The sequence below is a fragment of the Drosophila miranda genome, chromosome 4 (assembly GCF_003369915.1).
Source record: "Drosophila miranda strain MSH22 chromosome 4, D.miranda_PacBio2.1, whole genome shotgun sequence".
Classification (NCBI taxonomy): Eukaryota; Metazoa; Arthropoda; class Insecta; order Diptera; family Drosophilidae; genus Drosophila; species Drosophila miranda.
The window spans coordinates 12580989-12605422 of record NC_046677.1 but is presented as its reverse complement, the minus strand read 5'-3'; the positions used below and the strand labels follow the sequence as shown (position 1 = coordinate 12605422).

The 24434-nt window shown below is 42.3% G+C and overlaps 6 protein-coding genes across 8 annotated transcripts; 1 reads left to right on the top strand and 5 right to left on the bottom strand.

The window, feature by feature from the left end:
• Nucleotides 1–1578: 1578 nt before the first annotated feature.
• On the bottom strand, nt 1579–4269 carry LOC108164301 (protein phosphatase 1B). Of its 2 annotated transcripts, XR_004473106.1 has the most exons (3): nt 4077–4269; nt 2956–4007; nt 2717–2810 (listed from the first exon to the last, which is right to left on the bottom strand). XR_004473106.1 is itself a non-coding variant. In XM_017299950.2 (2 exons), the coding sequence occupies exon 2, from the start codon at nt 2718–2720 to the stop codon at nt 1620–1622; it is 1101 nt and encodes a 366-aa protein (XP_017155439.1). In that variant the 5' UTR covers nt 2721–2810; nt 2956–3115; the 3' UTR covers nt 1579–1619. The 2 variants fall into 2 exon arrangements, 1 of the variants encoding a protein (XP_017155439.1); XM_017299950.2 differs by lacking the exon at nt 4077–4269 and having other exon boundaries at nt 1579–2810; nt 2956–3115.
• A 1432-nt stretch (nt 4270–5701) lies between these two features.
• On the bottom strand, nt 5702–7428 carry LOC108164221 (glycoprotein-N-acetylgalactosamine 3-beta-galactosyltransferase 1). Its single transcript, XM_017299854.2, has 3 exons — nt 7161–7428; nt 6200–7098; nt 5702–6143 (listed from the first exon to the last, which is right to left on the bottom strand). The coding sequence occupies exons 1-3, from the start codon at nt 7201–7203 to the stop codon at nt 5727–5729; spliced, it is 1359 nt and encodes a 452-aa protein (XP_017155343.1). The 5' UTR covers nt 7204–7428; the 3' UTR covers nt 5702–5726.
• A 233-nt stretch (nt 7429–7661) lies between these two features.
• Nucleotides 7662–15415, bottom strand: LOC108163307 (ankyrin repeat domain-containing protein 29). Of its 2 annotated transcripts, none has more exons than XM_017298523.2 (5): nt 14300–14417; nt 11706–11990; nt 10401–10511; nt 9147–9443; nt 7662–9087 (listed from the first exon to the last, which is right to left on the bottom strand). In XM_017298523.2, exons 2-5 carry the CDS (start codon nt 11715–11717, stop codon nt 8530–8532), a joined length of 978 nt encoding a protein of 325 aa, XP_017154012.1. In that variant the 5' UTR covers nt 11718–11990; nt 14300–14417; the 3' UTR covers nt 7662–8529. The 2 variants fall into 2 exon arrangements, with proteins under 2 accessions (XP_017154012.1, XP_033249029.1); XM_033393138.1 differs by lacking the exon at nt 14300–14417 and adding an exon at nt 15209–15415 and having other exon boundaries at nt 8530–9087.
• Nucleotides 15416–16275: 860 nt separating this feature from the next.
• LOC117188705 lies at nt 16276–17487 on the bottom strand. The gene has a single exon (XM_033392946.1). It carries the CDS (start codon nt 17485–17487, stop codon nt 16276–16278), a length of 1212 nt encoding a protein of 403 aa, XP_033248837.1.
• Nucleotides 17488–17906: 419 nt separating this feature from the next.
• Nucleotides 17907–21760, bottom strand: LOC108163306. The gene is made up of 2 exons (XM_017298521.2): nt 21458–21760; nt 17907–21402 (listed from the first exon to the last, which is right to left on the bottom strand). The coding sequence occupies exon 2, from the start codon at nt 19843–19845 to the stop codon at nt 18577–18579; it is 1269 nt and encodes a 422-aa protein (XP_017154010.1). The 5' UTR covers nt 19846–21402; nt 21458–21760; the 3' UTR covers nt 17907–18576.
• A 416-nt stretch (nt 21761–22176) lies between these two features.
• On the top strand, nt 22177–22845 carry LOC108163308 (40S ribosomal protein S21). The gene is made up of 4 exons (XM_017298524.2): nt 22177–22285; nt 22358–22416; nt 22494–22685; nt 22755–22845. The coding sequence occupies exons 2-4, from the start codon at nt 22367–22369 to the stop codon at nt 22762–22764; spliced, it is 252 nt and encodes an 83-aa protein (XP_017154013.1). The 5' UTR covers nt 22177–22285; nt 22358–22366; the 3' UTR covers nt 22765–22845.
• Nucleotides 22846–24434: the final 1589 nt, after the last annotated feature.

The following is a 24434-nucleotide window of genomic DNA, read 5'->3' as shown; positions in this document are numbered from 1 at the left end:
TTCGAAAATACTCTAATTAGTTCATGACCTTTTGATACGAGCCGGCCTTGTCAATTGAGGAATCGAATGTGGAAGAAACAACGTACCGCGTATCTTTTAGTAAACAGACGTGGCCATATATCAATAATGGATTTAAGAATACATAATGATTTGTTGGCATCGCAGAAAGGAATCCATCAAGGTTAGACGGTTGCCGGGATAGGGATACACTAATCTTTCCTCTCTGGTAATTGCGGTAGTCTTGTCAGGGTTCCCGAGTGCCCAACCGTGGATGCTTTCCACAGTTTGGATTCTCTCATTCTGAGGGCGGCATTCCCATGAGATTTACGGAGTGCGTAGCCCGCCAGTTATGCATAGCTCTGCCATTCGTTGAGCTCTAATAAGTCTGTTGAGACAAGTTCTTTTGTTGGGGCTGGCCACCTTACCACCACTCCATAGAGCATGATTGGTCGTATGATAGCGGTGTATAGCCACCGAGCTATATTCCCCATTTTAGTCCGATTGCTTTCCTGCTTGTATAAAGGCCCACTGCGGCTTTCTTTACCCTATCCTCAGTTTCCAACCGAGCTCTCTGTCGAGGATCAGGCTAGTGCTTCCCCAAAGAGTTTTGGGGAAGTCAGTGCCGGATCTTTGTACCCGTGGGAAAAGACTTCTTCGTAAATTAGTTTGAGCCAATTAATGGCAGGGATAGTGCCGTCTGGCCTCGCAGACTTGTATGGTTTAATCGCCAATGAAATGTTCTCCTGTCTTAGCAGGTTCAGGATAGCATTTGAGGCGATAGAAGTTTTGCTCAACGTTTTCAGCCTTAGCTTTATTGAAGAGTCTCCGGGAGGCTTTCCGGAGTTCCCCCCGTTTCGGATTCCACCATTCAGGTGGGCGCTCCGAGAAAGAGTGTTCTTCCAGGCCAATTGAGGATACAATGTTCCCCTATATATGATGAGAGGCAAGCGTGAGGTCTTTCTTCGGTTTAATAAGACTATCTGAGTGGTTTGTGTCATTGTTTCCCAACTGGCAGTGATGTGCGTTGGCGTCCCACCCCACAATTAGGCGTGTGGAAGGGTGTCAGGTAGGTTATGACCCATGTCTGCGGTGCAGATCCCCAGTGAGCGCTCTTGGCCTTCGAGGCTCACTGCGGCGTGGTCTTCATAGCTGAGTTTTGGGAGCAAAAATTAATGCAGTTCTCTTTTTGCAAGAATGCAGTTACGAATTTTACCTGCGGTTTCAGCTACGTATAGCTTATAGTCTGGAGTCCTCAGATCGGAGACCCTGTTTCCCAGGATCCAGGGCTCCTGAATGAGGACTATGTCTGCTCCACCCTTGGCTAGATGGAACAGTAGAACAGCGCATGCTGCCTTACAATGGTGGAGTTTGATCTGCAGGAGCGTTGGTGATATTCCTGATGCTCACCTCCACCATTGTGGTCTCTAGGTCGCTGTCGGGGGCTCTGGCTCCTCCCCGACAACGATTGTGCTGAGACCCCTGGCTAGGTCGCTCTAGTCGGACCCGTAGTCGTCCAGGATGTCGTCCGACACAGTTTACAGTGTTTTAAAGTGGTTAAAGAAATGAAAGATAAAAAAGAACGGTCCAACTGTTGTTTAATATATGGGCTATTATGCTAATTAATATTTGTACTCGAAAAATTCAGGTGGCTTATCAGGATTGGCGTCATGAAAAACTCGCTCAATGATGTGATACTTGGCGTAGATGCCGGCGCCAGGGGGTAAATCTGTAATATTAAAGGCCATTCCATGCATTAGGGAAAGCAGCTCCTCAAAGTCCAATAATTCATTCTTTTGAATGGCTTCGCGTGTCAACTGTTCAATGGTATGGTCAAGACGCTGATCGGCGGCCACGGCGTCGACATTAACCGAGGGTGCACCTGGCAGAAGCACCAGCAGCAAACTCATGTTATCACGACTGCCTTTGTGCAGGCAAATGTCCAGCACACTATTGACGATTGAATTGATGTTAGCCGTCACGCAGAGGCGCGACCTAATGAATGCGCAAACTCCCTCACTGCTCATAACGTCCCAAATGCCGTCGCAAGCAATCACCAGAAATTCATCAGTTGGAGTACGGTCGAGGACAGTCAGATCTGGCTCTGGAGAGACGAGCTGGTCGCAGCTGGAGCGCGTGCTGTCGCTTTTGAAGTCGAAGTCCCCCAACGCACGAGAGACGGCCAGGGTCCCGTTCACTCGCTGTATAATCACACTCCCGCCAGCACGCACTATGCGTGCTCGTTCCAAGGGGAGATTCGGCTTGTGGTCCCAGGAGCTGAACTCGGTTTGGCCGTTCTGGGAGAGAACAACACGCGAGTCGCCGCAGTTGGCGAGATAGATCTTGTCCGGCGATACAAATGCACATGTGGCTGTGCTACCACCTGACTTGTCGGGGCAAAGTCTGCGCATTTCATCGTCGATGTACAGGAAGGCGTCGTGTATTCCTGCAACGTACTGACCCCTTGCGAATTGCTCATTTGAAATGATGGTGCTCAATAGGTGCTCTGAGCAATACGCTGATATGCGGCCTCCTCCGTGTCCGTCAAAGATCGCAAAGAATGACCAAAGGTCGAACGGCTTGCTCAGGCGACACACTGCTGTGTGGGCATCCTCCATTTCCATTCTCCAACCCTGCATCGCAGACACACAGTACTGGAGTCCATTGCCACTCCCCATTTCAATTTCCTTATCCGTTGAAGGCTTTTCCAAAAGACCACCCATCGCAATTGTTTCCCAACGAAGCGTTTACTGAAGGTTAATTTTTGGAATCAGGGTCAAAATTTTCGAGACGATTTAGGCAACTGAAAGTCTCTAAAAAGCAGATGTGTGAAGTTTATGAAGTTTATAATTTTGATCGACTAGAAAAAGGAACCAAATAATATTATTGACATGCTGACATATAATGTGATTCCCATTTCACTTCAAAAAATATTAAATTTTCTTCCACCAGACTTACTGAATTATTCATCGGTGGTCTTCATAGAGATTTTCAGGTTCTTCACCGAAAACTTTCGTGGTATTTTTTTCGTTTCTTACTCGAACTTAAGCATAGACTGCTTGGAAGCTAGGGAAAATGTTAATATTATTGTTATAAATTTCACTGGAAGTATATACTTTATTTGAGAAAATATTCTGATACAAAACATGAAGCCAGACCAGACCAAATTTAATAAGCTGACTACATAATCAAGCCTGACTATTCAGCTGCTTCTCAATCCAAGGCTGAAACTTGGCCACATTCGTGTACGTAGCCGGTACGTTTTCCGTTCCACATTCGATGCCCCAGTTGACGATTCCGACCTGCTCGTATCGAGAGGTGTTATCGGCCAGGGGACAGAACAACGCGGAGCCGCCATCGCCCTGGCAGGCATCCTTACCCTTCTCTCCACCTGCGCAAACGAAGCTAGGGGCCAAGACGAAGGATCTGCCCAGGCGGGTCTGCCTCAACTGATTCTGGCACGTAGCCCTGTCCACGATGGGCAGCTCAATTTTCTTCAGTATGCTCGAATACTCAACATCCGGGTATGCCTTTTTTCCCCAACCGGCGACAAAGCAGCGCGCATCAATGGACCTCTCTGCGGTGGCCAAACAAATGGGCCTGATGTGTGCTGTCCTGGGGAACGGGCTCTCAAGGAAGAGGAGTGCCAGGTTGTTGGATCCAGTTTTCACATCGAAGTTCTCATGTTTCACAACCCTCGAAACTTGGCGCTCTTCATGCGGAGTGCTCTCCTCCGTGCTTGACAAGTCCCAATCGCCAGCTCTGACTACAATATCGGCTTGTGACTTATCCGCCAGGAGGTGGGCTGCCATGAGGACAGCATTCTGGCTAACCAGAGAGCCACCGCCGAAGTATTGCCCTTTATGGAACAGAGCAATCGTCCACGGGAATTCTCCAAACTTCGCCTGATCTTCAGATGCATTGGCGTTCGCCTCCAGTCCGCTTGGATTGCTCATGCCGCATAGGTCTTCAGCATCCGAAGGTCCTTCAGTCACATCAACTGACTCGTCCTGTGCAAGTAGAATCAATCAATGGGATGCAAGTGAATGTACGCATCAAATAGTCTCCTAAGTACTTACCACCTGCGAAATGTCGCAGCAAACTTCTGAGGCTTGGCACACGGCCGATCGGTATTGTCCCATTTGAGCTAAGCAGCGGTCTTTAGAGACACAAATTTGCTGATCGCCACAAGGAGTGACAGGATCGCCTCGCCCCAGTAGAGCGCAGCTCAAAAGAATAGCTCCTAAAGCCCACTGTTTCGACATTGTTTGTTTGAGAATAGATAGCTCGTACTAAATTCCCAGTGGCTGCGATGGTGTATTTATATGCGGGCCGTTATCAGTTTGAAGCTTAAAGACTTAAAGCTCAACCTTGACCTGACCCAACTTCCCACGAATTTATAGATCGGTTTTCAAGAAAAGTGTGGTCATTCTTCCGAAGCTCGGAGAATATATAATAGAAGATTACAGCGGCAAAATCTTCTTGAATAACCTCTATAAGTGAAATATGCGCAAAACATAGCATCTCTCTATGCCCCCTAATTCTCGAAATTTTCTGAAAACAATGTTCAATGTCCACAATCTACTCTGTAGTACATTTATTGCTTTTAAATGTTAGATATACCTATATTCCCAGTACGATAAAGTAAGCCCGTAATCAGTTACGTGAGGGGAAGATACTCGTAAGACAGTGAGGCATTCAATCATAATGAGGCATAATCAGCATGCGGCTCTTCTTTCGAAACGTCTTCCGGCTACAATTTGTGATCTTTCTGCATTTTTAGTGGATGTATTTGTGGATGTACTTTCAGGCTATATATCATATAGTCGAAATAAAACATATTCCGGACCTGAACATAGTTAAAAGAAACGGCGTTGTTGGGCTAAGCGAAAGTGGCCTGTTAGAGATGAATGATTAGTAAATTTAAGGTTTAATTTGTTCAACCTTATACGAAAGTCTTTGATCCTTAAGGAGATATACTGCCAGAGCCAATAGTTTGGATCATAGCGTAAATGGGCACTCGATCTAGCCTGCGGATCTATCAGGTAAATCCGTCGCCGTCCCTTGGCGTCCATTGACTTCCCCCCCACTACTTTGGGCGTATCGAGGCACTTCTTAAGCTTTCCATCTTTGGGCTCGCACAGCGATGGATTGGGCAGAGACAGCTCTACAACGCGCCGATGAACGGCGCGACTCATGACAATGCCTGGGGAGCCGAAATAGATGGTCATCGCCGAGTTGTACGGATACAGCATGTGGCGCAGGTTCTCCATTACCACATAGGTCTCCGCATCTGCCTCCAGGAACCAATCTGACTCGTTCAAGTGAAATTCATAAATATACTTCAAGGCCTGTTTCGCTTGCCCCCACGTTGCTCGTGCGATCGAAAAGCGATCGGAAATTGAAGTGAAGTGAATAATCGGCCAGAGGATCACTTGAGTAATCAGATAGCCAATGCCAACGCTCAGGAATCAGGTATTGCACTGGACCACATGATGTCGATGTTTTTCCGTCAGCTGTTGCACTGTGCAAAAAGCGATTACCAGCTGTCATCTTTTCTGGTGTAGGGCTGGGTTGGTATTGAGAATCAGACGGTCCCACAGTCATTAATCAAGTTTCAAGCATATTAGTTCTGCCTTTAACCCATCATAACGATATATGAAAAATGGTTAATTCACTTTAACTTGTAAAAACAAAAGTGATCTACTAGACGAGTATTCCCGTTTGCTTTATTCTTTGGATTTTTCGTCCTCTTCATCGTTTGCCTCCTTATCTCTTAAGTCCGAATTTTCGTCGTTTTCACTGGTATCCCGAGAAGTAGCTTCCTTCGAGATCCGTTTCCTATAACTAGCCTCTTCCTTCTCCACCTCTCTAGAGTCCATTTCCCTAGCATCAGGCTCCTTGGGCGCCGCAGTGGTTGTGGTAACTAGCCTATCGTAATCATCCACAGAATCCTCATTGCTGGCCGCTGGTTGCTCAACGGGAGCCGGCAGAAGTTGACCCACTGGCAGCTTGGCGGGCAGGCTTTCCAGTGACCTCTGTAGACCATACGGCTTCAAGTGATAGATCAGATAGTCCAGCACATACATCAGATTGGGCGCAACATAGTGAAAGGATATGGCAAGATCTGAGCAGCAATCCAGACCCTGAAAGAAACAAAAATCTTTGGATTATGGACATACCGTAGGTGGATTTTTCTTACATCATCCGTCTTGTAATATATGTAGTTCCAGTACCAATAGTTCTTATCCCACTTGGCGGGTATCAAATGTTGTTCTGGCACAAACGGAAACATACGACCACGACCCATCGCATCCCTGGAATCGCCCGCCGTAACATTTAAGTTCTGCATGCATCGACCGATCTCGATATCCTCATTTACCACAGTGCCGGGCAGACACATCTTAGGATTCGGTATGCCCTCAACCACGAACCGACGGAGGGCTTCTCGGCTAAGAACGTAGCCAGCTCCGCCGGACATGTAGCCCTGCTTGACGAACGGCTTGAACTTGAAGCCAAAGTGGACGGGGGTCTGGGGGTCGTAGGGATACAGCATATAGCGTAAGTTCTCAATCACAGCATAGGTGTCGTCATCGGCTTTGTAGAACCAGTCGGCATCGTTGTAATGGTGCTGGTAAACATATGTAAAGGCCTGCTTGACCTTGGCCCACAGATTCACTCGACCTTCTCCCACATTTAGCCGGACCGTGGGCAGCTCATCGTCTTGGCCGGAGCTCATGAAGAGCAGAATGTTGCACCTCTTGCCCCAGGTCCGCTTCACATGACGCGCCTTCTTCTTGTGGTTCGTGGGATTTGTCATAACCCAGCAGAGGACGCGAACCTCCTTCTTCAGCTGCTCGGCCACCGTGGAGTTGTCGTCGCGGTGCTCATTGGAGTGATGCTGGAATACATCACGATCAGCCTGCTCGGCCTTGGCCGGCTCTCGATCGAGCTGGGGATCGCTGTGGAGTCGCAGTCTTCCACTCAGATATGGATATAAACTTTCGTGTGGCACAATACTTGCAAATAACTGGGCCAGACAATACCCCACCACAAGGCCCAGAATAAGGGTGAAGATCGAACGATTCTTCGATCGGGGAGCTGCAATGGTTCCTAAACTATAGACTCTTTCGATGCTGGTCTCCTGAAAACAACTCAGTTACCTTCTGTTAGCAGGGTTCGCGTTAAAAGACTTGTGCTGGACATTTTAGTATTCCTCACGTTCCAGTTTTAAGTGAAACCAGTCTGCGTGTTGGTTTTGGCCTGCTTCAAGATCACTTGTGTCAACAACACATTCGGTTTTGTCACAAATTTCTAGATATTAACATGGACGTCAAGAAGTTGTATAATTTACTATTTTCTATTTCCAACTCGAACTGAACTCTATAGCGTTTGATAACCGACTAAACCGAGGCAACGACTTCATCTAGACCTGAGTTGGTTCCTATTCTTTTATCCCAAAACAGTTGTTTAAGCACAAAACATATGAAGTAATAGTCGTTGGAAATTGGAAAGGAAAGGTGTTCAATCCAGTGGAGCAAAGATAGATCTGGATGTTAAAGGTCTGTATAGATACAAAAATATAATTTAATAACATGAAATGTATCCAAAAATATTTAAAAGTCATATCAATTAACGTGAGCAAAGATTGAAACACCCAACACTTTTCCACTAATCGTGTTTCAATTTATTATACTCTTTAATTGCAAAATTGGGTCGAAGACTACACTTAAATATTAGTCAATTAAACAAATGAATGAATTCTCGAATATATAGTTTACAAGGAAATAAGCAATAAACCACAAAAGAATCGAATATAACTAACTGCTAATACAGATACTTAGAAAGGCGTTGGAACGTAAAGCACTTGTCAACAATTGCTTAGCGATAAAGGGGGATCTACATATTCTTTTAACTATATGAATGTATTTTCATGTAATAGGTAGTATATATGTACTATATATATGTATGTATGTGCATTAGTGTATGTACAGGGGACTTTGTAACATTATCTTTTGGGGTCCATGTTAACAGTTATTATCGTAATCGCTAACGTTTTTATTATTGTTAGAGTTAAATTCAAAATACAAGCTCCAATTGGTTGTTAATATGAATGATGGTTATATCTAATATATCTTGAATATATTATATATGTATGTATATGTCATTTAGTATTCTTAGGGCCATTTACTTTAGCTTGGACGTGTTTTTTTCTATAGTAGATCTCTCTTTGATTGGTTGTTTTGTGTTAGTGTTTGCTGTTGGGCTTCAACACCGTGCAACACAGCGAGGGGACTCTTAAACGAGCTTCCTATTCTCTGATATTTAAACCATGTTCTGGATATATATGTAAATATGTACATAATTAGTTGTATACCATTTTCGGGTTCAAGATACTATTTCACAGTCCCTTCTATTGTTGCTCTTCCTCTAATCTCTCGATTAAACATAAACAAAAAGGCCAACGTATTGTGCATAAAGGTACTTTGGAGGCATGGAGACATCATCAGTTTGTCATCTATGTGTATGTTCTTACGCCGGCATGGACGTGACCGTAGATGTAGATGTAACCGAAGATGTGGCCGGGACCATCGTTTTTGAATTGCGTGCCACAATCGCTCGGACCCGCTCCTGGAGATAATCACAGATGGAGGTGTACTTCTGCTGGTGCGCCAATTCCAGCGCCGTCAGATCCTCCTGGTTCTTCAGCAGGACATCGCTGCCGGCCGCGACCAGCTGCTTGCAGACGGTCATGTGGCCGAACATAGCTGCTGCATGCAAGGCCGTCTCCCCATTGGGCAGGAGGCCCAGATTGGGGCGGTACTTGAGCAGCACTGTGGTGACCGCCGCATGCCCCTTGTGGGCGGCCTTGAAGAGCGGGGTGGCGCCGTCACAGCGCACTGTATCCACATTGGCCCCGTTCTGGAGGAGCACCTTGCAGATGTGATCCTGACCCATTTGGGCGGCTATCCAAAGCGGGGTGGCTCCGTCTATGCGCTTTATATCGATATCCGCATGGGCCAGGATCAGCAGCGAAAGAACTGTCCGATGTCCGTTCTGGGACGCTATGAAAACAGGCGTCGCACGGTCCTGAAAAAAATTCAAGAAATATTAAACGATCTCTGCACTCCGTTGTTGTCTCCACCCACCTTCATATGAGCATTCACATTTGCTCCACAGTCCAGCAGCTCACGCACAATCTTCACATGGCCCCCCTGGGCGGCTACAAACAGGGGCGTTCCCCCGTCCGCGGAAGCCGTGTCCACTTTGGCCCCAGCCTTCATCAGAATCTTCACCACGTCCAAGTGACCTCCCTGGGCGGCAAAGAACAGCGGCGTTGTGCCTGTCAGGCGGCGCGTGTTCGGATCGGCCCCCTGATCGAGCAGCTCCATCACACAGTATGCGTGTCCACCGGCGGCAGCCAAAATAAGTGGCGTGGTCCCATCCTGAAAAATGAAAAGATTAAAAGTTGGGAAAAACATTAATTGTGTAACTATGTTATTGGCATTCAAGAAATTTAGGATATCATAGGTCCTACTGTAAGTTTCCAAAGAAACAACTTATCAAATGCAATAGTAATGTAAATTATATAGCGAATACTCTCGGCTCAATCCAATAAATTAAGTGCAGTGCAAGTCTTTCATTACCAATTCAAAGCGTTAACAGAAAAGCTTTTGCTATAATTGTTTAATTGAGCATCAGACAATTTAAATAGCGATTTGCGATTAGTTTCACCGACTCAAAACAAAAGCGTTTCGTGTGGATTTGCATGCGTGTCTACGGATCGGACTCTGAGGAAAGTCCAAGGCGAAAATCACATGCCACGAATTGCAAATCACAAATCGCTCTCTCGCTGCACTTGGACTGCACTCGGATTGCCCTCGGACTCCCCGGGGCAGCACGTAGAGCTGTGTGCCCTTTCCGCGCGGGTGGGGGCTTTGTCTGACTCTGGCAGACCAGCTGGTGGCACACTGCCCCCGCAGTCCACTTTGCTTTGCTCGTGCCCGAGCGCTTGGCTGAGCGTCAAGTGAAATTTAATTTCTTTATTTTTATTATTTTTTTTGGTTTCGGTTTTTCTGTGTTTTTTGCTGCTCTTTTCGACTTCTTTGCCAATTGGTGCGTGCTGAGGTAAACAAAGTGTTAACTGATTTGAACGCTGCAAACTGCTTTTTGTTTTAATTATGTAATATTTTACTAACAGCATTTTGAAGTCGCATGGGTCACGCCTTAACGATTTTAAGGAACTGTTGACTCGTATGTATACGTACATACATATATATCTATTTTTATCACTCTGATGCAATGTGTCATGTAACGACAGCAGTCGAGAAAGTGTGCTTAGGCTGGCAATCAGCTGATCAAAGGAAAAACTCTGCTATAGAACTCTTTGGCAATAACCTCACCTCATCTTTGCAGTCCACATGTACCTTTCCACTGTCCAGCAGCCGGAGCAGGGCCACCTCATCTCCCCGCATCGCTGCCATATGCAGCTGCACGTCCGAGGGCGTCTCTTTCTGTTGAGTGGAAAAAGGGGAAACAAATCAATTAACAATTTCAAAATGTATCAGCTGTCAAAACAAGAAGGTACCCTCTACTGCATGTGCCCCCAGCTCCCCAGCGCTGGATGATGATGATGATGATGTGGGAAATTACTTTTCCTGTTCAGAGTAATTAGGGTCACTGCAGTAACACTCAGCACACAAGTTATTTCAAAGCGGATGTCGGACCACATTGAATGCATTTTTACAATATTTTTGCTGCTGCTCTGATATAAAACGAACATTAACCCTGAGATGGTCGCACTGTTGATTGCAAGTGAAAAAGACTCTTAATCGAAATAAGGGTCTCATAGGGTCTTCCCCGATTTCTCAAAATAATTGTGTAACACATCAACCAATCAGTTAGCTAATAAATGTATTACCCATGTGTTCGCACATATGCTCTGCTGAACTACCACTTCGTCCGCCCATGAAAGGGTTAACCATCATAGCAATCACCCCAGAAACCAGGCAGACGGTCACCCCAAGTCCAAGCCCTGACCAAGTTCCCCAGAAAAAGGAAATGCAAGAAATATTTCTTCAAACTTAATGCAGTAAAAGTGTCACTTTGCGTTAATGAAGCGAATTAAGTGGGATAGATGGTGATGGTGCTTGGCATACATGTATGTACTTGTGTGCATATGTATAAGTATAGGTATAGGTATAAGAGGCAAGGGGACCTGAAGCACCTGTTGAGTGGCAACACAAGACGGGGCAAAGACAAGTGAAAACCCTCACATGACGTGACTCAAGATGGCAGAAGAAACAATGCAAATGCTGCTGCACTTTAAAATGACATAATGATGATGATGATGATGACGATGATGGCATCGCGATAATCGTGGCACTGTTGATGATAATGATATTTATGGGTAGCAGAGTAGCAACCGCCAGCTACAGGTGAGAAACACTTTTAATGCTTCAGACATGCGCTAGACAGAGCTGACGCGATTGCATCAGAATGAGATATATGAAAGTTCCCGTGATCACCAGATCATTGCATTTTTCCCAATCAAAATCAGACAATTTAGAGTTCGCTGAGTTCTCGTGTTAGGAATAGAACAACTCCATTCTACCCGTCTATGTAGTTTCCTGGCACAAATTCCATTCACCTCATTCCGAATAGGCCAATTACTCGGTATATAGGTCAAGACTTGAGCATTTACTCACCTTTAGCGACATGTTTAGTTCTCCTCTGTCGTCTCTTGTCTCTAGCAATTGCACCTGCTTACAAGCCCGTTTCCATTGACCGATTTTATCGAACTGTAACGCTGCTGCTCCTCCAACTCCAACTGCAACTTCTGGTTAACACAGAGTAACACAGCAACAACAAATCAAATCACAGCTGAATCTGCGCACAGTAGAAGCGGCAGCCACATAATAGCCATCCCCACATCCAAGTCGGAGTAGAAGTCGAAATCCAAGTCCAAGCGACCAGTTCCCAAAAGTCAGGCACTGCAAATAAAAGAGGAGAAAAGGCACGGGCCACATTAAAATTAAGTTGCTATGGGTATAACAGGTTTTTCTGTTCCTAAGATGAGAATTAGAATGCAAAAAACAAACAGAAAATGTTACAGTCCCATTGGGAGGAGTTCCTGGGAAATGACCTGAAACCGATGGATTACAGCAATGCTATGGTGTATGATGGTGTAGGGTCTCAGGGATCTCAGCCAAACAAGTTGCCTCCTCAAAGGGCAGCTGTGAAAAATGTTGCATGCGCCCCGGTTTTAGATCAAAAGTAAAAGTTCGACACAGGTTTCTTGGATAGTGGAGAAAACGATGTCTTATATGGGTCGAACCAGTTATATTTTAACCAGGACTATTAAATGGAATTGGCCCTCTTGGAATTGCATGGCTATTAATATTTAAAAGTGGCAATTACTCCTTGCCATGGATTCTAGACGAAGCTTGAAGAACTTTTACGAAGAAAAAAGAATGGTTGGTTATGGGCACAGACTCGTAAATAACTAATATACGAGTGGCAGCCTGTGCAATTTTCTTTCAAATAACATCAAGCTACTGCCTATGAGAGGGCCCTCTAATCATCCAATTTGCATTTAAAATTTGCAATTATTTTCCATTGGCCTTGAAATGTGGTCTCTTGAGGTCTCTTCATTCAAGTAAGTTCCTTTATGTAATATTTATAGCATCGCTTTCTCTACGATCTAGACAAGACTTTCTTTCAATGAAATTGAACAGAGATTATTTATACCTTAGTTTTGCCTTCTAAGTTCTTTCAACCTCAACCTCAAATGTCTTATATGTAGAGTATTTATAGCCTAGGTTTGTAAGCTCTAAAGTTTCTTTTTGTATCCATTTTGCATTTCATGCAGTTTGATTCGATTTTGCATGTTGCCGCATTAGTTCGTGTTGGTTTTTGTACAGTATATAATTTCTCTCTTTTTTTACCGGAACGCCCCCTGACAATTGAGAGGCGGCCCCTCAGATCAGGTCGGGTCTGACTTGGCTCTATCAACACGCCAAATACATAGGCTGGCTAAAGTGAAGCATTTTCATTTTCATGATTTTTTTTCTATTACTTTTAGTCTGTCGCTAGTTGTTTTATTAATTGCATTTCATGTCGGCGCGGTTTCTTTTGGTTTTTTTCTGTATATTGTTACTTCGAGCCGCATCATCGCCATCATCATGATGATGACTGCCTTTCCTCTTTCAACTTTTGACCTAGAAAGTGCTTTAGTTTTAGGTTTTCCTCGTGGGGCATCGTCTGTGCAGGCAGCAACAGCAACGCCAGAAGCCACGCACTTTTCGGTGCTGACATCATACATACAGCTTTTCTTTTTCCCTTTTCACTGAGGTTTTTATATTTTTTATTTCTTGCCGGTTTTCTTTGGCTTTTACCCGTTCTTAATTAGACCTTTTGAAAGATGGTTTTCATCTCTATTTAATTAGGTGATTATTTAAAATCATGTATGTTCATACATTGTATGTATGTGTTGAGTGGAGGAGAATATTTAAACAGTTCTGGAACGGTTGTACATCAGTTCCTAAACGAATATTGTATGCTAAGCCCTGCAAATAGGGGTATATTTCTGTATCGGTAAAAAACCTCTATCGAACAGAGATTAGGCATTGGTTTTGGGGCCCAAATTCCTATCATAGCTAATGAATAACTTTAAAAATCTGTTCCTAATCATAAGCCTATTCGGAGAATATAGAAAATAAAGGGATATCGAAGTTCCAGGTTTGTGTTATTAATATTTTCATAACTAAAGGCTGGCCACATAACCGATCTTATGTGTGCGAGCTATGCTTCAGCACATACTGATATGATACTCAGTCGCAGTATCGGTCCGTATGATTAGATATCGTTAGACAGCCATTTAAATGCCGTACATAATCGATTATAAATACTCGTGGCTATTGTTAAAACTTACAAACAGATCATTAAAAGTAATCTTTGCACCGAAGCTTTGGCAAACTGTTTGTATAACACATCCAACTATTATTAATCTACGAATATTTTTATATATTCGGCACACTGTAATTTGTTTCACTTTCGTTTTACAATTTAGTATGGTGTTTATTATTTAACTCATGCCTTTTGCTATTTCATATTTTGGTTTAAAAATAGCATCTCATGTTATCATGATCTCATGTTGTGTGGTTTACTCTCGCATAAATTCAGCTCAAAGTTTACACACTATGCAAAAATATCAGCACAATCGCCACCGCACACACTCAGAAAAGGTCACCAGGCAACCTGACAAAATCGCCGGGCCCCTAGGCCACTTGTGAGATCTCACCTCAAGAAGTTTCAGCTCCACAATAACAATAGCAACAATCCACCCGACACGCCGCTTTGCTTTTGACCGAATAAACGACGCGAACCAAACACCAAACGCGTTGAAAGCTGCCGAGAGAATGAATGAGTACGGGCACAAAATGAATGAGACTGACTGCTAGCTGCAGCTTTACAGCTCTTTATGCCTGCTACCATGTAGAGTGTAAGGGTATGTCGCATTCATGGAGATAGATGCAACATGCAGAGGAAGGCTTTATAAGAGAAAGTACATACATATGTATGTACATACATGTGTGGTGTTCACTCTCTCAACGACATCGTTTAACACTATTTCTGCCAAAAGGCTCTGCCAAAGATGTTAATAATTATTTAAGGACATATTTTGTTTAAAGTCACCCCCCTCATTGCACTATCGTCAAATGCAGCAAAAACCAAAATTATACTTTAACTGCACTAGTTTATGTTTAAACATTTTAAAGCTATAGTCTTAAAATTTGAGTCTAGTCCATAAAATCGGAATGTTAGCTTATAGCTTTAATAGAGGGTATCGTATCTTGTAAAGAGAGAGAACTACATCATGTTGCGCAAAGTGCAACTGCGAAGAAGCATGGCCTACCCTCGGGCGCTGCCGTCAAAGTTCATTGAATTTTTATGCGACTTCGACTCGCACAGTAACGCCTATAAATACACAACGGCAGGAATGGTAGAACGGTAAATATTGGGGCCCGGCACGCGTTGAGCCACAATGAAAACAATCCTGCCCAGCCACCCACACGCTCGCACGCACACACCGAAGCAGAAAGAAAACCGAAGGAACCCCGCTTCCCATTGACGAAAATCGGAGCTGACACCCAGCGAGGTCACAAGGCTAGGGCGCCTGGTTCCTCTCTGTGCCAAAATCAATACTCACACGCTCGCTGGGTCACACGCACACAGCACACAATATCCAAGGCTGCGTTTAGCAATATTTTTTATTTATCGCACTAATTTCAGCCACTGTTTTTAATTTACTTTCACAATTTATTGCAAAGGAATTTTCCGACGCGAATCAAACGGAATTTAAACGGAACGAATTCGGCGCAAAGCTGCAAAATAAGTGAACCAGTGTGTTCTGCACTGACTCAAATTTAGAACCTGGAACCCAATTCAGTTCTTTATGGTGGTATAACACTAGACTTTTCTTATAAATCACTATGTTAAATGATGTACCCCTCTGCAGTCCCGTCGAAGAGTCAGGTGTATGTACTATTTGTGATTTGTGACAAATTATTTGTGACATTTAGATTAAACAAAATTGGATCCAAAAGTCATCGATAATCTCTAACGCTGCGCTGCTCGCTGCTCAACTGGAAGCCAAGCTATGGCATATATATAGCACTATAGCAATTAGACGTCTAGAAATGTCTAGTGTCATACGACCATTAACTTTGTTGTTGAGAGACCAAAAAAGAGCGCAAAAGCTCAATTTGAGAAATGGGCATATACATATGCGTATGTTGCATGAGAACGCAGGGTATAATTACTGTTAGGTAGGGACACATATCTCTCATGACGGATTTCGGTCACAAGCCATAGAGGTCGTCTTCGACTATACCTCAAGATAAGGCAGTGAGACCATAAGTAAACACCTTGAGGGAAAAGCATGCAGTCTGGCCGAGAGAAATATATGTATTAGCTTTTCCTTAAAGTCGAACTGGTAGCAGCGGAGTGGTACAGAGAGGTGTTCTAATTCTGTTGTGCATGCTGAAAAGCATCCTTTCGGCTTCAATAGTGCCACAGATCTTCCAGTTTAAGACTGTGGGACGGCTATCAACCCTAATTTATAATTTTTCTTTATGCCATCTCCGTCGTTCCGACTAAATTGCTCTTGAAGTGAAGTGGAATACTATTATTATTAATTCTATAATTCTGGTAAATTGCAAGCTTTAAAGTTGTTAGAAAAATGATAACTTTATTTTAAAAGCATGGGATGATTTGCTAGTTCTGAATTTTTTCACTAAGTTCTTCTCTTATCAATATGGGATCTATCAGAGAACCCCTTATGATTTCAATGAATGGTTCAACAGTAACAGTATCAACATTATGTGATAGATAGATTTTGATCTTCCCGCGCAGCTCTTTCTGTTCGCTCACCCAAGTCCGAACTCTATTAACAAAGGAACCGTCTATATTAAAGTTATTTCCGATATTGAGAACTTTTAAGTGCGGAAGTCCCTTAAGTAGGTCCAGGAGTTCGTCATTCGTAATGCTTGGCATTGATAGGTGAAGGTACAGAAGGTTTTTCAGTTTCAATAGGTCTGCCAAGGGTACGCTGCCACAGGATACATAGAGTTCCTTGAGTGTATAAATATTGCAAAGATGCTTAACCTGTTCTTCGAACAAATCGGGCCCGATCAGGATAAGGCTTTCCAGAGGAGAACTCCTTTTGTGGATCAATCCTTCGAAAAGCGAGCCGCGAACAGATCCGTCATGCCACACCTTTAAATGTTGCAACCTGGGCAGTTGGCAGACCAGCTCATAGGGCACCGTAGGGTCGAGGCGGTGTATACCAAAGGCCAGACGTTCCAGCTGTTTGCAGTTCCTCACTAAAATATCAAAATTGTTCTTAGTGATATTTTGAATACGGTATCCAAAGTCCAAATGCCGCAATTGCTTCATTAATTGGCAGCAATCCGCCAAGCTCTCGGCATCGAATCCATCCCAGTAACCGACTTCCAGAGATTCCAGTTGATCAAGAACATGCAATCCTCTTCCGTTATAGGACGGAGCCTCCAAGTTCAGTTTCCTTAAACACGTGAATTGCTTGAGATTTTGAACAAAACGAGTGCATTGCTTCTCTACATCTTGAAATTGCAGATAAGCGTGCAAAGATTTCAGATGTTTAAGGCTGTTTAGATCGTCCCATCCGCCCCTAAACCGTCGAAAGGTCATTTTCAAATTTTCAAGATTCTTGCAGCAGCTCCGCAGGATCCACAGATGCTGATCGCCGTTCGAACTGTAATTCAATTCGGACTCATAGCTAACCAGATAATCGCCAACAATCTGCAACAATTGTTTCAGATCTTCGTCGCCAATCTTTCTCGAGTCAATATGTGTGTACCGACGGCTTGCGTATCTCTTGAAAAACTCTCCAAAACACACGTTCGAGGAAGCGAACCTTAGCTGGTCTTTTAAGTTGAGATAATCCATTATCTTTCTCCAGCAATCCTCGTTTAACAGAACAATTCTACGAGGCGTTCTCACTTGGGCTTCCTCTGCATTGCGTGCGTCTTCACTTCCAGAGGATTTTCTCTTTCTATTTCGCGCGGAAACAGATACTTCCATATTACTACTAGAAGCTTGTTCACTCATTTGTTTCGTGCGTTAAATAGATATGTTCTGATCGTTTTGACACCCGCGCGCTGACTGAAAGAACCGGCATAGGAATCGGCGGAAAGTTATCAGCCCCAATGTGTGGTATTCCCCCTTTCAAGGGGGCGCACTATCAACAAATATAGCAATAAAACGTTCAAAAATATAATAAATTCTCACTCGCTCAGTTCATTCTGTATAATAAATAAATATTTGTATGCACATATGTATAGTATGTATGTACGTTCTCTTATATTATTTGTTTAGTGAGGAACTCTCTTTCTCCTCTCTTTCGAGGAAAATTCTCATGTCGTGATACACAGTGCTGATACCAATAATACTATACATGTAAACATATAAAGTTAAAAGAACAAATCGCCTCTTACATACATTGGGCAGATTAAACGCTGATTAGGCCCTGTCTTGTTTGTTAGTTGACTGTCATATCTATCGAATTACTAATGAATATTATTAAGCTTAACCTTTATTATTACTTTATCAATCGGTTACTGTAAAGTACAATTTCTTTGACAATGTCGGATGCCCTGTCTCAAACTGAATCAATCAAGTACAAACTTTGGCAATTGCTTTGGAAAAATAGATAAAAGGAAAACAACAGTAACTGTAACATGTTACAGAAATAATCCAGAAATAAACGACTAGGCAATTCGTTCCTGCTCCATTAACGCTTCACCAAAACAAAAAACCACATTATAAATATTACAGGTATATTTGCATATTTCTTGTTTCTATATAATGCAATAAATAATATTTGGGAATATATAAAATATCATTATCGGGACTGAGCGATTTTGATAACGACAATCACATATTTTAGGAAAAATTAATTCGATTTTCATTTATTACTAGTAGAATCCCATAGAAGCTAGTTTATCCATTATTGAGGAAATATTGATAGACTTTCGTTCAAAAAGGTTCTTTGTTTATTAATATGTGACCTGAATAACCCTGTAGTAATTCAACCAAAGGATTAACGTGCAAAACATCGTGTATATCTGTGTATCCGACAAAGATTTTGACCTTCCCGCGCTGCTTCCTCTGTTCGCTTGCCCAGGCACGAACACTATTCACAAATGATGAATCGTTAAACTGTTTTATTTCATCTCGTAAATTGAGAACTTTTAGGTGCGGAAGCCCCTTTAGGAGGTCCAGAATTTGGTCAGTTGTAATTGGCATGGATATGTGGAGGTAGAGAAGGTTCTCCAGCTTCAGTAAGTCCGCCAAGGGTAAGGTGTCGCACGATACCTCGAGTTCCTTGAGTGAAGAAATATTGCATAGGTGCTGAACCTGTTTCTCGGACAATGCGCAACCTTCCAGTATAAGACTATCCAGAGGAGAACCCTGCTTGTTGATCAACCCCTCGATGAACGAGTCGCGTAGAGAACCGCCATGCCGCACCTGCAAATGTTGCAGCCTGGGCAGATGGCAGACCAGCTCATACGGCACCGTAGAGTCGAGGTATCCTACGCCAAAGGCCAGACGTTCCAGCTGCTTGCAGTTCGTCACCAGAATTTCAAAATGTTTCTCACTAAGGTTCTTAACATGGTGTCCATATTTAAGATACCGCAATTTCGTCATCGTTTGCCAGCAATCCGCCAAGCTCTGGGCATCAAATCCATCAAGAACAAACAGCTCCAGATATTCCAGTTGATCAAGAACATGCAATCCTTTTCCGTTATATCTGACAGCCTTCAACTCCAGTTTCTGTAGACATGGGAATTTCTCAAAATTATAAACAACATCCGTACTCCACCAACCGGCACCTTTTAATTCCAGATTCAGTCTGTTTAGATCGTCCCCCCCTCCCCTTAACAGCGTAAGATTGATTTTGAGATTCTTGAGACTCGTACAGTGTCTCCCCAAGAGACACAGATGCTGATGGTCCCCCAACTCGGAGTCGTAACTAACCAGATGCTCGCCAACGATCGGCAACAGTTGTTTCAGATAATCGTCGTTAATCCTACTGGCCAACGATTCATCAATATGTTTGTACCGACGGCTTGCGTATCCCTTGAAAATCTCTCCAAAACACACGTTCGAGGAAGCGAACCTTAACTGGTCTCCCAAGTCCAGATAATCAATTACGACTCTCCAGCAATCCTCGTTTAAATGGACAATAGGTTGGGTTTCCTCTGCATTCCGTGCGTCATCACTGCCAGAAAATTGTTGACTCATTTCGCTTCTTAAGTGTATGTTCCGTTCGTAGCCGCCAGCTGACTGAATTACTCGGCATGGGACCGGGCGGCAAGTTATCAGTCCTTTGGCTAGGTTTTTTGCCTAGATATTGGGAGCACTTATAACATGAGATTAGATAGTTATTTAAATGTTGATTTCATGAACTTGGATTTTGTGTCGACATCGACGATTGCTACATGGAGCATTGGACAAGAGGGTGCAAGTCCAATCGCGCCTTTAAAAATACTGTATAATACCATGAAAAATATACAAATTTGCAAGGTGTGTGAGTTAGACACGGTGTTTGGACACCAGTTTAGACTAGCAGTGTGGCATCTTTTTCTTGCTTTTGATGGAGAAATTCTTACTTGCTGGGGTCTATCTGAATAATATATGTATTTACATATGTATTTTTGTATTTAATTTGCACGTTAATTAGGCTGAACGCCTGATTGAGTAGATCTCAAGCCCGATATTTCCCAATATTATAGCCAGGGCTATTATTATTCGTCAATTGCCAACTAAGTAAACATTACACCGTTCTTTCGTCTCTTTATCCAGCCTTTTTCGTTTCATTGCTGCAGTTACAGCATCTGAGCTGTTCTCGCGCCTGCTTGCATTATGCTGATCTCCATCTATCCTCATCGCAATGACTCTTACTTTCTATCCTATTCTATTCTATTATTTATATTCTATCCTTACCGGGTATCGGATCAGTATGCCGGCACGTATGCCCATTTAAGCGAGGAGTTAAAAATGTTATCAGTGCCAAAGTATTATAATAAAATATGCGATTCGTATAGCCAGGCGATCTTGGCAAAGAATAAAAAATATACATATGTAAGTATTCGGCAACATGAACTGGGTATTTAATTATTAGAGTACCATCAATGCATTTATGTATGTAAATTATGCAAGAAAAATCTGCAGGTTTCCTAGTTCTGCTCTCGTTCACCTAATTCTTTGTTTATGAATAGGATCTTCGTCCCTTGCTGCTGCCTCTGTTCACCCAGGTACGAAAACTTTTCACCAAGTTCACATTCTCTATGCCATCGCAATCTAGTATATTGAAAATTTGTTGGGCGGGGAAGACCCTTCATGAGGACATTCGCAACGCTTGGCAAGTATATGTGGAGGTGTAGAAGGTTTTTTACCTTCAGTAAGTCCTCTAAGGGGACGGTGTCGCAGCCTGGGCAACTGGCATTACAGTTCAAAGGGCAGAGTTGAGTTGAGAAGCTACTTTAAAGGCCAGACGTTCCAGCTACTGACGGTTAATCGTCAGAATTTAAAAATAGTTCATACTTAAGCTTTGAGTATGTTCAAATTGAATTCATTGTTTGGCAGCAATCCAGCAACCTCTTGGAATCGAATCCATCAGATTAAGACACATCCAGAGATTTCAGGTGATCAAGATAATGCAATCCCCTTCCGCTACATAAGGGAGCAACCTTCTTCAGTTCCGTAGTTCCAACTTCAGTTTCCGTAGACACATGAATTGCTTAAGATTGTTAAAAATCCGCACACAAGCCAAGATGCATATATGGATGGAAGGTCTCACTGGAAAAGGAATTTGTTTGTCTTAAATGCACATAAATACATATATGAATTTTACCTTTATTCAAAGCCGGGATACGTGATCTTCAGCACCTCCAGACACGGGTTAATGTCGGTTAACCTCACCGAGTCACATTCGCGCTCCTTCTTCGGCACCGAATGCAATCTGAGATTGGTTTGGGTTTGTTTTCGCTTGGTTCACCGCACCAATAGCAATAGTGTCAAGTTGTTAATAGCTCTATAGCTCGAGGGCTTAGTCAACGTTTTCCGGTTACCACAAGTTTCATATATAAGGGTTTATTTCGTAGTTAAATAAAAAAATAGTTGTACAATTCGAAGGCGATCCCGCTGTTGTTTGTATATGTATAATTGTTTGCATATGAAAACATCGATAGTATCGATAGAGAGAGTAGGACTGCGCGTATTTTTGAATTAAAATCAAAAACCAATTATATGCTGGATATTAGTCTACCATAAACTAGGTTAATAGTTAATAAATAAATAAATTGGTCTGGCTTTCAAAAGTACTCAAATGCCTGGAATGGGATTTTTTTTTTATATTTTATCGATGTCGAATAAAGGTGTATTTAATTTAAATGAGTGCATGTCATGTATCCAGTCTATAAGAGACGATGGAAACGGCACTCATATAGTAAATAATTTTTTTCAAGTCAACTTTTGAAGTCCACAACTAATTATGAATAAATTTATATATTAACTCCAAACCACAAATTTGATGGGACCATACTGCATATATCAATTATCGATAGTACTATCGATGAGCATGCCAAAGCGCAACCACCTTCACGTCGCGCTGTCACTTCTTTCTCTTTTTCGCCTCCATCGACGGATTGCGGTCGCTTGATTTGTAAATTTTTACAAGAATGTAAGTAAAATCTATTATTTATTGCTTTAAAAAGTATAATTATCTGAGCAAATTATCCCATTTGCATTGCAGCACAACAAAATGGAAAACGACGCCGGTGAGAATGTTGATTTGTACGTGCCCCGCAAATGGTAAGTAGAACACGTGTTTCCCCGTCGCTCCATTGGATAGTGTTTTTAATACGCCTGTGGTCTGGTCATGTTTACAGCTCGGCCTCGAACAGGATCATCCACGCCAAGGACCACGCCTCCGTGCAGCTGAGCATTGTGGATGTGGACCCCGAGACGGGCCGTCAGACCGATGGCTCCAAGACCTACGCCATTTGCGGCGAGATCCGTCGCATGGGCGAGTCCGACGACTGCATTGTCCGTCTGGCCAAGAAGGATGGCCTCATTACCAAGTGAGTGCGCTCTCATTCAGCAGTTTTTATATGATTTTCATTAATAATCTCGTTATTCTTTTCTTGCAGGAACTTCTAAATATGTCGAAACCATAAATCAGAAACATTAATTGGTAATAAAGTGAATTCCTTTTTGTAATTTAACGTCAAACAAGCTAAATTTGTGTTTTTCTTGTGGACTAAACTGGTTGACATAGTTGGCATATTGAGGAATGGATCAGTAATAATAACATCACTTCAGAGGAGCGACCTCATTGATGATAAAATGATATTGCAGCCGACATAAAGTGTCAAGTGCATGTGTAGTAGTCGCTTTAATCGGCCTCTTTTTTATGTTCTAAACGACTGCCACCAGAGGCTTTCAATAATACTACATACTCCATACTACTACAATACTAAGGCACATTTTACGCCTTATATTTCCAGAACTTAATCAAGTATTGTATCAACGAAAACTGGAGACCTTTGTTCCATGCCTAAATCTTCATTTTAAATATCAGTTTTCGATTTCCCTACTCCTCAATTACATGTTAGGATTATATACAATTTCCTGCAGCTCCCAGTGAAAACTACCTATAAGGTCCATACAATTTTGCCATTTTAGCAAATGCGAACTAAAACCTTTTCATAATTACATTATTTGTGAATACTATTCTTCAAAAATGTAATCCTCTTTTTCTATGTTTTCACTACAAAATAAATTATATTAGATTAAATTTGCACTTCTAAAATTCAGTTTCTAGAAACAGTCTTTAGAGAACTGTTCCCGGCATTTTTTAGGTAAACGATGGTATAATTGTAGAATTATAATTATACTTTCAATGATTATACAGTCTAATTTATGGGCCGTAGGAATATTAATTTCTGACGAAGTATTGCGCTCCAACAGGAAAAAAAAGGATGTGCAATTTGTATACTGCAAAGTATATCGAACATCAAAAAGATTTATTTAATTAAAATAAAAACATTCCAAAATGCGAATTTTAACTCCTTATCGATACATCGAAATGTTCAGTCAATTTGAACTAATCTGTTTAAATTCAAATAAATGATTTTATGTTTACGTATACATATATACTTAGGGGTCAAGTCCCAACGTCAAGTTCAAACACGAATTCCGATCCTTTGAGTTATGTAACTTAATTATCGGGAGGTAGCTCATGTCAGTGTAAATAGCCCTATAATATGCTCACAATCCTGTTAAAAATCAATACAATCCCTAACCATACAGTACTCTATAATGATACAATGTTAAGTTCAGTCAGTAATGTATAACTATATATAACGATTTGCCAGCGTTAACTATTTACGGTATATTCAGCCAGGCTCCGTTTTTCACATTCCCAAAAGTTTTCCGAATTACTTTTGAATACACAGAAATTGGGGCTCCCGTTTTCCGTTTTTTCCCGTATTCAACGAAACAAACCTTAATTGCAAAAGGAAAAAAATTGATGACATATTGATGCATTAACATAAACTTGACTCCTATATCAGGGTAATTTAACTTTAGCTTTCTTTATAAATAATTTTATTTTAACCCAACCTCAAATTTGGCTCGGAAAAAATTGGCCAGGGAAACAAAAATATTCGTTTTGGTGCAAACAGCAAAAATATCTGAAAACTGGAGAACTTTAAAACGAAAACGAAACGTTTTGGCTGAAAACGTAATCCGCAAAAGTAAGAGAAAAACGGAGCCGGCCTGAATCAGGTTGCAGTAGCATATATTTTCAGAATATTTGGACGTAGAAA

Bases quoted from the DNA above. Each gene is read 5' to 3' on its own strand.
- LOC108164301 (XM_017299950.2), bottom strand. From the start codon at position 2,720: ATGGGTGGTCTTTTGGAAAAGCCTTCAACGGATAAGGAAATTGAAATG.
- LOC108164221 (XM_017299854.2), bottom strand. From the start codon at position 7,203: ATGTCCAGCACAAGTCTTTTAACGCGAACCCTGCTAACAGAAG. The intron at 7,099-7,160 runs GTAACTGAGTTG...GAACCATTGCAG, and splicing joins GCGAACCCTGCTAACAGAAG to CTCCCCGATCGAAGAATCGT. The intron at 6,144-6,199 runs GTAAGAAAAATC...TGTTTCTTTCAG, and splicing joins TATATTACAAGACGGATGAT to GGTCTGGATTGCTGCTCAGA.
- LOC108163307 (XM_033393138.1), bottom strand. The intron at 9,444-10,400 runs GTGAGGTTATTG...TTCATTTTTCAG, and splicing joins ATGTGGACTGCAAAGATGAG to GATGGGACCACGCCACTTAT. The intron at 9,088-9,146 runs GTGGGTGGAGAC...AATTTTTTTCAG, and splicing joins ATGTGAATGCTCATATGAAG to GACCGTGCGACGCCTGTTTT.
- LOC117188705 (XM_033392946.1), bottom strand. From the start codon at position 17,487: ATGGATTATCTCAACTTAAAAGACCAGCTAAGGTTCGCTTCCTCGAAC.
- LOC108163306 (XM_017298521.2), bottom strand. From the start codon at position 19,845: ATGAGTCAACAATTTTCTGGCAGTGATGACGCACGGAATGCAGAGGAA.
- LOC108163308 (XM_017298524.2), top strand. From the start codon at position 22,367: ATGGAAAACGACGCCGGTGAGAATGTTGATTTGTACGTGCCCCGCAAA. The intron at 22,417-22,493 runs GTAAGTAGAACA...TCATGTTTACAG, and splicing joins TTGTACGTGCCCCGCAAATG to CTCGGCCTCGAACAGGATCA.